The sequence below is a fragment of the Haliotis rubra genome, unplaced genomic scaffold (genome assembly GCF_003918875.1).
Source record: "Haliotis rubra isolate DU_JTF1 unplaced genomic scaffold, ASM391887v1 Scf171, whole genome shotgun sequence".
NCBI classification, from domain to species: domain Eukaryota; kingdom Metazoa; phylum Mollusca; class Gastropoda; order Lepetellida; family Haliotidae; genus Haliotis; species Haliotis rubra.
In genome coordinates this window covers 1,180,963-1,198,126 of record NW_025765681.1, presented here as the reverse complement: position 1 = coordinate 1,198,126, position 17,164 = coordinate 1,180,963, and the positions used below count along the sequence as shown (strand labels likewise).

The window sequence follows — 17,164 nt, the reverse complement described above, 5'->3', positions numbered from 1 at the left end:
CCTCGCTGTGAAATAGATTAATGAGAGTATCTTGCACAACTTGACCTGTACAGAAAGTGGCACATAAACTCAAATCCCTCCCACCAAGTTGTTATCACCTCCAGAGACCTTTATTCTGATGACACTCTCGGAAAAAGCAACTGCTAAATGGGGTCACATGTAACAATGGCTAAATGGACACAAGGATAGGGAAGTGTCAAAAGAAATTTATGTGTCCCCGTGGCAATTAGCAGTGGTCAGCAAAGGGGGACCCCACCTGCCCATTATAGAGGGGAGGGAGGTGGTGCTATTAAGTTGCTCCCCTGGAGGGATCTACTAACCATGCTTGGATTGCTTCAGGAAGTTCATGACGATATGGACAAATTTTATTTCGGATAGATGCTTTTTATTATATTGATTATTCTTTGTAGTGTGGATCCGTACATGTGTTCCTGTGTTGGCTGACTTTCAATTGGTGTTCGTTTTTAGACATGTTTCCAGCTGTCCAGAAAAAATGGTTTCATACACGGTTTAATAAACTAATGAGATTATAGATTTTGTTATTCTATTATATTTATCAGAGCGTAAGTTATAACTCCTTTGTCAAAATTTTTAATGCTTCTGATTGGGGATGTTGGGTCAGGTTTGATTGTTAAAACTCATTCACCCTGTGGCTATAAAAAGGTGTTGAGATAGAATACAGGGATAAAGGGGTAGGAAGGAGTCCATGCTCTGCTGCCCGTTAACAAGTATAGGTTAAGACCTAGTAATTAGTGCCTGGTTTGAAACTGAGTCCGGGAGACTCACAAAGAGAATGTCACTGAAGGTCTTTTGGTATTAAATACCCAGTATTTCAATGTAAAGTGATATATTTGGAATCAGAAGACAAAGGGGCAGCTGTTTTGTATCATTTTTTTTCACATTGTAAACAGTATTTGGGGTAGTAAAAGTACAGCTGACATCTTCTGTGACAGAGAGACTTGTGATGTCATTTGATTGTTGTGTCATGGTAATTAATGTCACAATGGTCTGTATGGTCACAATGTCATGGTAATCAATGTCACAATGGTCTGTATGGTCACAATGTCATGGTAATTAATATCACAATGGTCTGTATGGTCACAATGTCATGGTAATCAATGTCACAATGGTCTGTATGGTCACAATGTCACGGTAATTAATGTCACAATGGTCACAATGTCATGGTAATCAATGTCTCAATGGTCTGTATGGCACTGTGATTCAGTTTAATTGTATGGGTGTCTCCTGCGTAGTTTGAATCAAGAATCCAACCATCATAGATTTCCAAGAGTTGACAAGTCAAAAACCCTCTCTAGTACTTCCCAGAAACTTTATAGCGCAATATACATGTTTCTGGGTTTTACTGGGTGACGTTTTGTGAGTTTTTGCCACCAACATGAAACATCTTAATCCCTGCACACACCCTAGTTACAGTGTGGGCAGCATAAGCAGGACTATTATACATATATAGTGACACTGTATGAACTTTGTATCTAACGTCAAAAGGGTGTCTAGGGTCCAAAAGGACCTTAAAATGGCCACCTGAATCTAAATTTTGTGCTTTCACATCACCACCCCAAAAAAGGATAGACATCAGTGAACAGGTGTGACCTCTGACCTGAGGGTGGACACAATTAGGTAAATCCCACTAATCCACTGGTGTGTTCAATATGAACTAGATTATACCAGCAAATGTGTAGCCCAGTGAGTAGCCTCAATACTGCTGGGCTAGTATCTTTAACCCTGTTCCGTTTGCTGTAGACACTACCATCACAAACTGGGACATCTCCAGAAATGAGAATAAAATACCAAACTATTATGTATTTATATATATCTTTATTTTAATTACATGTCACGAGTGGCATCATCATTGTCTTCTGTGCCCACTCACAGAATGACAGAATATTAAAACACTATTTAGATTATTTAGCACTTAAAGCACACACTTAACACACACGAAAATGCTCCAATCATGTTGCTGAGCAACCATTTAGCATTTCTAACATTGCAGTAGGAAATCTGACGCAGCTTCTACTCTAAAATGCAGAGTTTTCCTTGAAATCCTAAGCTTCAGTTAAGTTAAAATTAAAGCTTGTTTCAACTTCCTACTAAAATTTTGGCAATAGGAATGACAAAAACTAACTTAAATAACAAGCAAATAAAAAGGAAACTGCTACAATCAAACAATTTTGAATGAATGTTACAAAATAAATAACGAACATGGTAACCAAAATAGTACAGGGGTGAGTCAAGGCTGATTTCTGTACTATTGAGGGCCTACCTATTTAAAGCACACACAATACTCAAGCCTTGAGTGAAGAGTAAAGTATTGAATGTTGTTTAAATGTTCCCAGTAGTATCAGCAGGTAGTAAAATATTTGAAATATGATACACTTCACAGTAATGATAATAGTAATGAGCACTTGGTGATTATCATACCATTCTGCCATTCATGATTATAAGAATATTTGTCATACACTTATCTTCTGTACAACTCATCGTGCATCTTTACATGGTTGTGCAGATTTACATGCATATGTGCAGAGCACAACTGTACAATTATTGGCAATCACATCATATTCACTCGAGAATCAAATATTTCTATGCTGCATCCACTTCAGCTTGGCTGATGGGCTTCATCTTTCAGCGACAGTTCACAAACACATCACATCACAATAATTTCCGGGTGGTACCCAAATATTTAGCACTTTCTGTTCAGCTTTTGCACTAAGTATTTTTACATTATAAGTTATTTACAAATCTGACAGCGAAGAATAGAAAGGAAGAGCGAAGAAAAGAGGTAAGAAAGTTGTGGAGAGTGTTTGTTGTAGCACTACATGGAACTCTCATAGTCCATGGGCGACTGGACGAGGGACATAGCTTTTCTGGACCGAGGGGTCAGCACTTGTTTCTGAAACAAAGGATAACAGAATTATACAAAATGATTTAGAAACATTAAAAGCAATTCACTGTCATTTTAACCACTTTAGCCACTGGTCTAATGGTATTTTGGTCTAGTAAGTTCTGATTATAAATCATAATCTACATCACATAATGACAGCTTACATGGACTCAATAATATTTCTTGAGAATGTGTGTTGTTTATACCATTCAGCAATATTCCAGCTATATGGTTGCAGCCTGTAATAATCCATTCTGGACCTGACATTCCAGTGATTGGCATAATGAGCACCAATCTACACAATTTGGAGATGACATCAACCATGTCAGTGACTCATTCTGACCCCAATCTTCCTGGCAAAATAGCTGTTAACCATGAAAGCATTCTTTAGATTATGAGCTATATAAAAACCTAAGTTAAACAAATTATTATAAAAATGATATTTTGAAAATTGATGAAACTGAACATACCTGCACAGATTTTGGTGCCTTGCACATAGACTGAGTGATGGGTGAAACCATGGCGATGGGTTTGTTTCGTTCGGGTGTAAAGTACAGTGTCTTCCTGACATTCATGTTGACATTCATGTAGTTGATCTCGTTCTCGGCAGATGGATGTTTCTGGGAACTGATGTTTTCCTGGTTGTCTTTCTTGAAGGGAACATTCCTGTCCATGTCTTCGTTACTGCGTCGTTTCCGTGTGTTAGTCTTGTGTGTGTTGTGGTCCCTCATGTCTACAATATGGACGGCTGGGCTGGAGGCCTGAAAGATAATCATGGAATCAGTCACGATGTCATCACAGAAGTAATGGCAACAGAAAATAATCACCCCAACCATCAGAATCACCATTGACAAATGTTACAAAGATGAGATGACAATCGCCTATGAAACTAGTCACAAAACAAGGTGAAAGAGCAGTCCAGAAAAGCTGAAGGTCACTGGTTCGAACCCCAGCCATGTCATACCAACAGATGTCGAATGATGGTACTCCTTGTTACACTGCCTGTTGCTAGGCATTACAGGGACAAAAGAATCGGTAGATGGCTCGGAGTCTTTATCTGACTAGTGCTACATCGTATTTCAGAAGGATAGCACCATAAAACATTCGTCCGAACAAAGACAATCTCACTCACATCCTTCATGCACATAGCTATATTAGTTCAATAATCCTGAACATGACATTTAGGGGTGTCGCGATACACTAATGTATCGATTCATTGATACATTTTTACTGACGATACGATACGCGATACATGCTTGCGTGTATCGATTCCTATTTTAAAACTTTATCGATTCAAATTTTTATGCTATATCCATCTCCTTCAAAGTCTTGATAGTAAAATTATACAAGACCGCTCCGATAAATAGATGTAGCTAGCTTTCCTTAAAAAATAGGTTGGAAACTAACAGCTTTTGTGATTGGCTAGACTATTTTGATGGACCAATCAGCGAATGCGTACGTTGCCAATAAGGTAATGCTATGAAAAGGCTCGAAAGTTATGTATCGCGATACGTATCGTATCGTGACCTTAAAATCGTGATACTTATCGTATCGTGAGATTGGTGTATCGTGACACCCCTAATGACATTAAACCTCATTCTGTCTCTTTAAACAGTAGTAGTAAGTCATCAGTTTTAGCGATCTTTCAGGAATGCTTAGTTAATACTCAACATAGATATCGAGGGCAGATGATTCTCAAAATTGAGTGTACACTGCTACACTGAATGTTACTTACCACTTTAGCCTTGGGCTCCTTGTTGTTGTTGGGTGTGGGTGGTGAGTTGCCACACTTGATAATCGTCACCTTGTCATCGTCAACTTCCTCGATGAGGATGGGTTTGGTCAATCCCCAGTTCAAGTTCTCTGTAAGTTGGGCAGGGTCATTCGAGCCACGGCGCTTGTGTTTGTGGAGAACTGGGAAGTGTTTCTGATGGGAGAGAAAATACACATTGCATTAAATGACCACAGATTTCCGACTTTGAATCAAGCAGTCCAAATTAAAAACTTGATAAGGCTTTGGATATTTTCAGCAAAATGCTTCACTTGTCTGCTTGGATAGTCCAATTAAAGGGGCTGGTCTATTGTCAATGAATCCTGAACTAACCTTGAGTGATTCACCAAATGTCCGACTTCTTGTGTGTTTGTTCTTAGGCTGTGTGTTACTACTTGCACGGTTGAACTGGAAACAGAAGAAGAATTGCATGAACAGATTATAACATCTCAATGATAATTAATCATTTCTCATTATCCCTTTTAGAAAAAAATCTCCTTAAATCTTGTAGACAGATAACGGACATGTGAGATTAACCTCAAGAAAACCTGACATATATCACACAGAAATGTCAACATACCTGCTTGAGTAGTTTCTTCTTCTTGGCTGACTCTGGCATGGCCTGGACGTGGTCGTAAAGCTTTGCGAGAGCCACCTGGGTGTCATTGGCAGTGTCCGCCTGTTGGCAAACAGGTCGGTCAATGTAGCACACCAGTGTGTTCAAGGCTGGGCCACTTCCCCATTTCTGCAAGATCAAACAGAATTTGAGTATAAGGATACAAGGTAGGAAATTGGACGTCATGAAATGTGTGTATGGTTGTATATCTCAGTCTGGCGCTCAGCATACCAGCTACCATACCGACTGTAAACGGCTGAACCAGACAATCCAGAGATTGATAATCCACACCACTGGGGTGCCAAGTCACCAAGCCTATACTACTGAATCTGTTTGGTTGCCTCATGACCAGAATAGAATAAAATTGACCTTGGACCAATTCCAGAATGTCTCGGAAGTCGATGTTGATGTACTGTGTAAATGAAGATGTCATGTGTTACTCACCTTGGGTCTGGTGATGTTGTTGTTCTTCTCGGAGGAATCAGGTCTGTTACTGTTGTAATTTGGGTCTTCCATTTCACGCCAAAAGTTGGACACATCTATTGCCAACTCTCGAGGGATCTGTGACAGACAACATTAACTTATTACACTGTCTATAGTAACCTGTCACTGATATACGAGAACTATACATTGCTATGAATAGCAAATCTTATACAGCAATGATACAAAGTGAAACAATAACTGATGTTTATAAATTAAAGCATTGTAATGTGTCTCACCTTGAACAGTGCTTGAGCATTGTCCACCAGGAAGCTGACCGCCTTGGCCGAGCTCATGGAGGCTGTATGGAGCTCTGCAGGAGTCAACTGGGGACAAGAGAGGAATGAAATATAACTATCTTAACAGATATTATCAATATTATACTATTTCAATTGTTATATATATTATAGACATAATATGTATAATAATTGTGTATGGAATCATATCCTGATTGTTTAGTTCGATGCTCATAATATCAATCATTGGACTTTTATTATTCAGTCGGGATAATTACAGACTGCTGTCATGTAGCTGGAATTGCTTGTGATTTTAAACAATTACTTAAATTAAACAATTGAGAAATGAAAATGAATAATGAAATATTTACCTTTCTTGAACAGAACAGATGAGGAGTGAAGATCGTTCCAAGCGCCTGTGATGTCATCCTGTTCTCTGAGACCTTGGCAACTTTGTGCAGAAGGTCAAGAACACACTCCAAAAGAAGAGCATTCTCTCGGGGCAGAAGATGGAACAGCAGCTGTAGAGCCATGAGCTGTTTGTCCTTGACCCTGGCACGGTCACTCTCGGACACATCACGACCCATGTCTGCAATGAAATTAGCATATCATCATTAAATGACACCTGTGTAAATATCAGGCATTGCACCTTGCCCTAGTGAGGTAGTTGGCAAACATTTCAGTTTGAAGGTCTGGTTTAACAAAAGGTGTCATCCAATAAGCCGAACATAATTGATTTGTCATTTTATCAGTACCATCTGAAATAATATATTCTCATAGCTTCCATAAATTATAATTCTAGTAATTATACTGTACAAATCCACCGTAGTTTAGTATTGAGAGCTTTCAGATATTTTCATGAGTAAACATTAACAGTCTCGAAGCACATCATTGTAATATACTTACCAAATATTTGCCTGTGTGCCTCTGCATGTTTCTCTGTCAGAAGCTGCTCAGGGAGCTCGGCAAGGTAGTGTTTGAGGACTGCAGCAACGTCATGAGCGGTGAAGGTGCCATCATCCAGACAGAGGTTGTTGTGGCCCTGTTCTAGCAGCTCTTTCAAGATGCGCTGGCGGCAGATGTTTCCATTCTTTCTGAACAGGCCTTCCTTGGCAATATCTGCAAGAACATTTCAATTAGTTTCAGGTTTCCAATTACACCCACTGGAGGTGGGTGACTTATGGCAGATCAATCTAAACACAGATGGAGGGGATTAAATTTAAATTTGAAAATGATTGTGTCCTCTCTGGAACAAATTTGAGAAATCCTGTATCACAAAAGCAAATACAAAACCCCCTTGGACCAATTAGACCAAGGTTAAGTTCATGTCATTTCCAGGTTTCAACAATCAGCCATTCAGCCATTTTGTCTTTTCAAATCTTATTTCCTATTCAAATGTGATAGAAAGGAGCTGAGATCATTCAGGTCATTTGTAGTTTCTTTGCTTGAGAACCTTAAACTCCACTCTGAATTTAAGTGGTCAAGTCTGACCCCCTGCCTTTGATCTCTTCACTTCAAATACTGCAATTCAAGCTTGGTCTGTGTTTTTTGTAGTAGTCCAGCCAACTGCTTGCTAGCTGGGTCAAGCCGTTCATTAATATTATGACAATCAAGATTGCATACAATACAAGGTCAGTCACATGCTGGGCATTTCATTCCTTGAATACTTTTCTGTGTCCAAGTGGTCCAAGTGTGATACTTGACCAGTGTACAGGATTATCCAGAACCTTTTCTTGCCCAAAAGCAAGCTTTTATATCAAAGGAGAACTTCAAAGCAGTCTCCCTCCATGGATGACTGGTTGCAATTGGAGCCTTTTCTTCAACACAGTTATATCAGATCAACATTGACATTACATCAGTGTGTCTACCCTACACTGGTCCCTGACAAGCTGGAGTAAGTGGCAATGATTGCTGATGACATCACTGGTACAGGTGAGTTTGACCACCAACATCACTGGACAATCAGAGTGATGGTGGTCAAGGGGTTACATCACTGAGAAAACGGTCCAGTTGCATCATTGTTTTCTCAGTGTCCGACTGTTTTGTCTCACTGGTGAAAGACACACTTCCACTTGGACCATTGTCTTGTGGTCATTGTGGAGGATGCTGAAGGTCATGGGGTCACACATTGAAATGGACAGTCCAGATATGTTGGTATTGAATCTCTCCAGCCATCTGTCTTGTCTCTGCCTTGGTCATTTCAAGACTTAACATGTCAGCTTTATCAGGCAACTGTTGAACATCACATGTACTGGTATGGATCCTTTACAAATAACACCTGCCATGGTCACATGGACTACATTTAGAAACTTACTCTCAGGTCTTCCGAGGAACTCAATCAACTGGTACACATGAGCCACATTCTCCTCGCTTACTGGAGATCCGAAAAGACCCTTTCCTGGAAAAATAAAAGAATACAATTTTTACAATTATCAAAGAAAGGAACATTGTAAATGTTCATCTCAATCTATCCTAAAAAATCATTCTTGCCTTAGAATCATTAGAAACAATTGATAAGGTTGCATTTGTTGCATGTTCACTGAACCGACAAAAACAAAAATTAGAGGTTTTTCGTTTATTGATTACGTAAAGTGTTTTTTATTGAAGATGATCCAAGGGACAAATGCCTCAACCTAAACTGACATCGATTTTACTCCCTGACACGTATCGGAACAAAGCTCCATGACAAAAGATTGCTGAATAAATGATCAGCTTAACCAACCATGGTAGTCAAGTTTATCAAACAAAAGTCAGTGAGAGAGCCATAAATCGTGTTGGCTCTTACTCTTAGTGTAAGTTGTATGAATAATTAACAGGACAGTGTCAGTCTGAGTAAAGCTCAATGACAGCCATATGTGATCTTTGAGAATATTTAATCAAATCAATTTTTTTCAGTACAAAGGTCAAGTGATATAAAAACATAAAAGATCCCCAACCACGTCCTGGCTTTAATGAATACTTTCTCTAATAGATAATTCATCAAGACTAAATAGGTTTCATGCTATATCAATACTGGAATGGTCTCACTGTAAATAACTTATATCTTGGCATCAATAAAGGACATAATATGAAAGTGGTTTAACAATATGAACAGCTACACAAGGTGCTCACAAAGTCTAGGGAACAATTACTTTTGGTTAAATCAGTGTCCTCAATGACGAATTATGAAAGAGTCTTTCTACACCAAAACCCAAACAATAGAAGCGGGCATCATTAATGAAGTGTGAAGTTTTAAGTTAAAGGGTAGATCTTTCAAAGACCTATTAGCACAGGAGATCAAGGGCAGGTCACTACAGTGAGAACAAATATTAGAGCAAGTCTTTTGTGGCCCCAGAACCCCTGATTACATGAGGAAGGGGAAGCAGAAAGAAGATGCAATTAAAACCTGGAGGGGAGGGAGGGAGAAGTGGATGGTAGACTGAGTCAGATGATGGTTGGGATGATGACGGCTTGGAGATGTGATATAATGCAATGAATGGCATAGGGTCATTAGGAATGGTGACTGTATGCAGGCTTCTGTTGCAAGAAACAGGCTAGAAGGGGGTGGGGAGGCGGGGTTTGTGCTTGAGGGCAAGGCAGGGCCAGGAGGGTGGGGACAGGATTAGCAAGAGACAATGGAAGCAGTGCATGGAGGAAGTCATTAGGCAGATTGGGTATGTGTAATTTTAGAGGACTGGGCTTGTGGGATGGCTGGGTGGAGAGGGGAAGAATAGCCACATCCCGTGATGGAAGGCATAGGGCAGAGGTGCAAGTTGGCCAAGTTCAAGCAGATTGAGTGACCACACCATTAGACTGACAGGGTGTAGAATTCTATGATAAGGTAGGACAGCTTACGCAGCAATAATGAAACATGAACATGAAAAGGCTGAATGAAAGGGGTTTCAAGTGCAGGCTTAGAGGTGACGTGCTACATCATTTAAAGAAATGTGGATTGCATTATGGTGTCTGAGTCTCAATGGTACAAAAGATCTGTTACTGTTTCAAATAAACTTCCTTGAATGAGAAACTGAGCTGAAGAACTTACACTCAAGTGTTACATTCCCAACAAGGGTATCATAACACAATTACAGACAAAGAAGATGACAATTAGAGAAACACAATTCTGTTGGTACTGAGATGAGAACCTGTTGTTTCCCTGTGTACTTGATCACAAGTAATGCCTTCAGTTCTACAGAAGAATTAAAAAATTCAGCCTTAGGTTACTTTTTGAAGACTAGTCAGAGTTGATAGCTGGTACTGCGTCAAGAAGATAAAATGTTTTCTGAATTTACATTTTCTATCACTTTCATTCAGTTCCAGTTTGTAGCAAATTTGAAGCATTGGTTCAGAATGTCACTGAATGCTACTAGTCAATCATTAAATCCTTTTTATGTTTTCAGCACATTTTAGTCATCTTGAGCAAACAGATGGACAAATTTCGAAGGATGCAAATGGAAAGATAGTGTGTCTATGTAGACAATACAAGCTGTTGGCCAAGCCTCCTTACACTAGACACTAAACCAGGAATATGAATGACTTCTTGCGTATCTGAAATGTTGGTTATGTTTTTTGGATCAAGCCATCTCCTGCATGCAAAGTTAAAGGAATCAAAGCCATTCATTTCTCAAGACCATCAGACCCGCTGGTCCTGCAATGACAGACCATCAGACCTACTGGTCTTGCAATGACAGACCATGTGGCACTTGCTGCCTACGCCATGTAGATATGATGTGCATTTACTGATACTGCACCACAGGTCCTATCTCGGACATAGGATAGAGTAGAGGATGAGGAACAAGAGAACTTGCCCCAGGATACAGGTAGATGTAGGTCAGGGTAGATAGCAGCAAATATCAAAGGGTGGGAGGAGGAAGCAGAGAGTTTGCCCCCAGGATATGGAGAGATGCTAGGCCAGGGTAGATAGCAGCATATATCAAAGGAGGGACAACACTGAGCTCTAACACCTTATCAATTGACCATATCTCCCTCAAGGCTTCCTTCTTGCTGTTGGGCAACTACAGGCATAAAATTGATAAAGGCCTCCTAACAATGCATAATAGGAACTAAATGTCCCTGTAAATCAAAAGAAGGTTCATCTCAACATGGACAGCATGGGGAAGGAACTAGGGCGTTAATGCCATTTGAGAGTGACGGGACATCAAAGATGGACGTTAGGGCTGATTGACTTGGCAGAGGTGCTTTCTGCATCAGTGACCAGCAGTGTTTGGTGAATGGGCCCTTGTGGTCAGCTGAGTGGTCTTGCTGAAGATTAACAGTTTCTTTGCAAGTGAATCTTGGAGGGTGGGAATAAGGTTCAGTTGCTGGGGAGTTCCCATCTTCACTTGACACTATCAACACTGTGTTGACTGTAGAGATCCATTATAGTGGAGGGTGTTTGCCAAGTTCATCAATGCTATGCAAGGCCAAGGAAATTATATAATTTATGTTGACATTGCAAACTGTCAAAGACATGCCAACAATGACGAAAAACATAATCCCCTTAATCATATCAGGCTTGTCGATGAGGGGACAGATCCTGCTTGCTTAGTTGTTGACAGAGAGAATTGATACACCAACAGAACCATGTAACCTTTAAATTTATTTCTGGATTAAAGCCAATCATCCATTTAAGTGGAAATAGGGGTGGGATTAATGTCAAACCCCTAGTGTCCTTTTCAAACCAACCTAACATCCTGTACCAGCTATGCCCATTTCACAACATGACAAGCTATCAATCATGTGAGCATGACAAGCAATAGACATCAAGTATAAATGATATGCAAATTTTGAAATGTACAGATAAATAATTAATGGTCACCTGAAGGGAAATTCAGCACAATGGGGGGGAATAGATCTAAAATCGGCTCTAAGTTACATGATGTCATACACCTGTCTTACATTAACGCCATTTGCTGATGAAATGAACAAGCAATATTTGAAATATATGATGTAAATAACCTGTTACCTAACAGATGTTGGGTAAATGTGTTGATTGCAGAAATCGTAAACAGTAACAGGTGTTACAGCTGGAGTTTATATGCTTCCATACCCCTTGTGAAAACATCCCAACAGTTTATGGGCCTGATGTCAATTTTAGATTGTAAATCCATCTGCCAGACACCAGTCTGGTGAGTGATACCAGGGATGATCTTGAACTAAGAGAGCAAAGACTCGCAGTTAATTCTGGGGGGAAATTTAATCAGAAACACATGCTGTAGATCAGATTCGCATCCAACTGACCATGGACACAACTTTTATGAGCTAATGCATCCAGCATAAGGTTCTCATCAACATATGGTTCAATGGACATCCTATATTCATGAGAAGCTGTCAAGTGGACTTCAAAGGGTTTTGACCTTAAACTTGTCGGAAAGCTGGATACTTCAAAAAACTTCAAATTATTAAAATAAGTGACGGTCTGGCAATCTGACTTTGAATACAGGAAACACAAAACTGGACTTCACAACTATATGGGCAAAGTTAATTGCAAAGCTTATCCTTGAAAATTCAAACAATTAAAATTTCAAACACTTGTAGCACCTGCATGGAGATATGAAAATTGATGAGTCTTTTAAACTGACTGTTAACATCAGCATTGTTTTTTTCCTTAGAGAAAGGTATTGAAGTTGTTTTTGATAGTTCACTTGCAGAGGGTGTGCCATGTTGATAAAAACAAGCTTTCTTTGAGTGTTTATATAGGAATTAATAACTAGCATCAATATTCTCTTTACCTTTTTTCTTGGAGAATGGAGTGGAGCAACCCCTCTTTTTATCAGGCTTGTTATTGTCCGTGGTTTCATTGCTAAGTTCCTCCAACTTGGCACCGTCAAGGTCAAGAAGGAATGACAGGTGCATCTTGCACATTGCTGACAGCTTCTCGGGGCGGACACTGCGCAGTCGATTCAGGTTCTTTTCTGCCTCTGTCTGGCGACGCCTCACTGTTGACATCGTCAGAGACATGGCTGAAAAAGACATCAGTTGTCAATAACAGGCCACAAAATAACCACCAGTGTCCACTTTGGGTTTGCCTTGGGTAGAATATTCCACAGACATGCTCTCACTAAAATGAAGTTCATGGTTTTCTAAAGCTGAAGAAGCTATCTATAACCTATTTGTTTGCGTGAGGAGGGTCATGATGCTGAAGAAGACAATGTATTGTATGAGTGTTTAAAGGAGTAGTCATATATCAAACATCCTGAGGCAAAACAGATTCATAACGGCCACCAGAATAAACAGTATTCAAATCAGCATGATTAAATCCACAAGATCACCCATGGTCCCTTGCATTCGCATAAAATCCCAGACCCTATGTCTACACAATTATTCTAAAAAATAATTCTATTATTTCTTAATGGGGTGTACCTCAGGCCAGGCGCATTGAAAAAAGCCTATTCCCAAACTCAATGATTCTAAATTTAAGAGGCACATTCATTCTAAAAGATACAATGTTTTCTCGATTTCAAATAAAGGGAGAAAAGTGACAAGGGCAATGATTGGCATTGATAGCAATAATGGCCCAAAAGGACAATACCCAACTGGAGACCACCAGCCTTTACACTAGAACAGGGCACTGAATTCAAATAAGCAGACTAGGGGTACCCCTTATCCAAACAGCCTGACTTGAGGGTCCTGTGTTTCCCACACCGGTCAGTTTGCAGATGACCACAGGCCAACCTCCAAACAGCTATGAGCATGGTTTTGATTTGAAACTGGCATGGTTATGTAATCCCTTGTCTTACTTTGATGATTAACAGTAGCCTGCCTCAGCATCTTAAACATCTTCCCTGAAGCTGTGGACATGACTGAGAGCTGGTGGGGCTGGCCAAGCTTTATACCAGATAGGTGTAGTGGAGTTTTCACAGTGGGGATTAATGAATCACCAAAGGGGCTGCTGGCAGAGATGATGTGTTCTTTACAATCATAGGTCCGAAAACAATACAAAAAGTAATGCTCTTACTGATCCATTGTGACACAGTGGCATTGTCTCAGTGAACTGGGTAATCCCCAAATTAGCTGCAACCTTACTGGAACTTGAGTATTGTGACTCCTTAGGGGTTGACCAAAGAGATAGGGATTAGACAGAATAAACATTTCTTATGGGTTGCACATTTCAATATGATTCAGGGAACATCAAAGACAACCTTTTTTTCATCATGTCTATTTCTAAAGGTAATTAATTCTTATGAAAGCTTTCAAAACATAAAAAGATAATCAGACATTGACCTAAATAATTACTTTAAAGAATATTTTTCTCCATGAATTGAAATTCTAGATAAATGCTTGTAATTTTCATAACATCAATTTCCATACCACTAAATATAGGGTACACGTTAAGAGGCCAGGTGTTAATTGTTGCCAACATATCTGGCAGCTACTGCTAACTGTCTGAGTATCATTCATTCTAAATGTTTTCCTATCATTACAAGCAATACGTAAATAAAAACATTCTGAAGTATGAGGCCACAGAAGCATTTAAATTGTTTACACTGCACTAATTGGGAATATCCCAATTTGCTTGGAATCGCAATTAGTTAGAGAACGGTAGCAGGGGGGACCTATAAACAACCTTGGCAGGACCTGTGTTGATTTCAGCCTCTGACACTTGAATGAGTGAAATAGCCTACAGCCTAGGTGAAACCGACAAACTGCAATTTGACATCAGACTCATGTGGATGTCTGTCTCTCACATCATGTCAATCATGTAAACTTGTGAAAAAACACCCTTTTTAGTATTGTCATAGGATATGTACTTTAGTCTTAAAAGTATATGGATTTATAATTATAATTTCATACTTTTAATATTTTATTTCATGAAATGCATGTGTCAAATAAACAATCTCATGTATATTGCACCAAAGATGACAAAGGTGTTGTACATGATTGATAAAATAAGAAAAATATACATACTAAGCACATTGCTCAGACTTACATTTAACATTTGACAGAACATTTCTTTTTCACAAGATTAATCTATTTAACTAATGTGATGCGAGGACTTTCCCAAATAGCAACCATCCACTGACAATACAGCAATAAAATACACAAACAGATCCGACAAGGAGGAATTCTCATGGACACTTTAAGTGGCAACCAAGTCATCAATATGCAATCAAAACATCAGTGGAAATCTCCTGATCCCAAGGTCAGATCAACATTTGCATGGAATATGCATCAATCCTGAAGATTTGCAACCAACACCCGGAATTTACAGCCATCAAGGTTCAAAGTTGCGAGGATCCAGTAATAAAGCTGGTTTACTGACCACATGTAATAGGGGCTCTACCCGAGACAGTGAGAAATCTTTATTATCCAGGAGGAAGAAAACTGTGGATCCATGTTAGAAAGGGTGGGAGGATGAGGGAGGGTAGAGCAAGGATGAAAAGGGCACAGGCCATGTTAGGCATTCAGATGTCTGACCATAAATAGGGAGTAGGGAGGAAATGCTTTGCTTGCACAGCTGAATGAAAGCATTGTAAGGGGATATTGCCGAGATCAAAGGTTTGCAGAAATCTTAAGACCTAACCACCATGATCAATAAATGTGGATTTAAAAATACTTAGTCTGCGATGGGTATGGTGACCAAGATGGAAGTTGTAATTTAGTTGGTCAAACCTGACTTTTATTACCGTGACTGATGAATGGTTTATATTTTATAGCTATGAAATACAGACATTTATTTATTCAATTACAACAGAAATTCATGCATGACTACACCCATAGAGCTTGGTCACAGTTTCAGTACTGAAACAATGTTTAAAACAGTTTTGTTCAAAGTGTTAGATTGATTTCTTTGAAATACTAAAATTGTAGTGAATGTAAAAATATATGTATCAAACAGGAAAATAGTTCTTAAATTTGTGTTCAGACCCTCCATGTAACCAGTTAAGCTTGATTGCCTTGAGTAATTGCAGATGTGAACCACCAGCCTCTGGCCACACATCTGACCAGCTCACTGGCCAACACAGTTAGATAACAGACCTACACTGACCAGCAGGGAGCCAATTAGGTTCCAGTCAGCCCTGACACCTGGATAACTGTTATAAAATTTATGTCCATCATTTACAGACCAAGAAAATTAGGACCACAAGGATTAAATCAAAATCATCTGTTACAGCATTTAATACCCACATAATAAAGGGTGTGGGACAATGGTATGATCACTGATGCTGAAATTATGTGAAATGGACTTTACAACTATGTACTTGTGCTCACATTAATTAAATATCACAGATTTATTTATCAGTGATAAATATTTAGCACATAAAATTCTATGAAAATCAATACCAGCCAATGAGCTTTTTACCACAAAGGATGTAATATTACCAGATCTAACCTAGGTTCTATGAATATATTAATAGTGGCACATTTTCTTGGTACAAAGGTGTGTTAGCTGTTGCCAGCTATGAGAAAATTACAATGATACCAAAACAATGATGAAAATGGAAATAATCCGACAACAAAAATGAAATGTCATCTGTCAATGTTTGAATCTACTGGGCCTAAATACATTTATACTTGACATTTTCAAGTTTAACAGGATATGTTGAAATAATGAAAATTAATGAACACGTTAACATTTCATCAAATTATTGAGATAAAGGCTGTTTGGGACTCTGAAAGTTATTTCTTTGTCGAAATGTCAGGAACCTGAAATTCTTGATCAACTGATTTACCGTGACAAAAGACAAAATCCAATAAACACTGGAGACAAGCGGTGCGTCTACTTCTGTAAATATTCTACCGGATGCTTCTATACGCCAAGCTTATGGACTCAGCCGCTGAAGATCGTAAGGAACATGGTACATCCAATAATCTGTAGGTTGTAGATCCTTCTCCGCATAAGCTCTGTATCCCGATATCCGTATAATTGTGAACGGAACAAATACGCTTCACGGCAATGAGCTGTCACTCGGGAATCGGATCTCCACATTAAAATATGGCAGTATGGGTCTGTCACTCACCTAATGTTGTTTGGTATATATCCTGATCTAAAGTATGTATCTCGTCAGATTGGTAGTCCACGGATAGTGGAGATACATGTGTTGCGATTGAGTTCAGTTGTGATGTCTGAAGCGAGTCAGGATGGGAGAATTTTATGTTCTCTCTCCTTCTCAAGTCAAAACAGCCGCCGCAGTCCTCCATCTATTGTTCAATTGCAAACAAGCTCGACGATTGGGCGT

The 17,164-nt window shown here is 39.3% G+C and overlaps 1 protein-coding gene across 1 annotated transcript; it reads right to left on the bottom strand.

The window, feature by feature from the left end:
* Positions 1-1,827: 1,827 nt before the first annotated feature.
* Positions 1,828-17,123, bottom strand: LOC124272635 (rho GTPase-activating protein 19-like). The gene is made up of 12 exons (XM_046707832.1): positions 16,946-17,123; positions 12,716-12,946; positions 8,320-8,403; positions 6,912-7,124; positions 6,377-6,594; positions 6,009-6,095; positions 5,734-5,850; positions 5,254-5,418; positions 5,007-5,081; positions 4,638-4,829; positions 3,373-3,663; positions 1,828-2,911 (listed from the first exon to the last, which is right to left on the bottom strand). The coding sequence occupies exons 2-12, from the start codon at positions 12,942-12,944 to the stop codon at positions 2,834-2,836; spliced, it is 1,749 nt and encodes a 582-aa protein (XP_046563788.1). The 5' UTR covers positions 12,945-12,946; positions 16,946-17,123; the 3' UTR covers positions 1,828-2,833.
* Positions 17,124-17,164: the final 41 nt, after the last annotated feature.

Bases quoted from the DNA above. Each gene is read 5' to 3' on its own strand.
- LOC124272635 (XM_046707832.1), bottom strand. From the start codon at position 12,944: ATGTCTCTGACGATGTCAACAGTGAGGCGTCGCCAGACAGAGGCAGAA. The intron at 3,664-4,637 runs GTAAGTAACATT...ATTATCTTTCAG, and splicing joins AGGAGCCCAAGGCTAAAGTG to GCCTCCAGCCCAGCCGTCCA. The intron at 2,912-3,372 runs GTATGTTCAGTT...CCTTTGTTTCAG, and splicing joins AGGCACCAAAATCTGTGCAG to AAACAAGTGCTGACCCCTCG.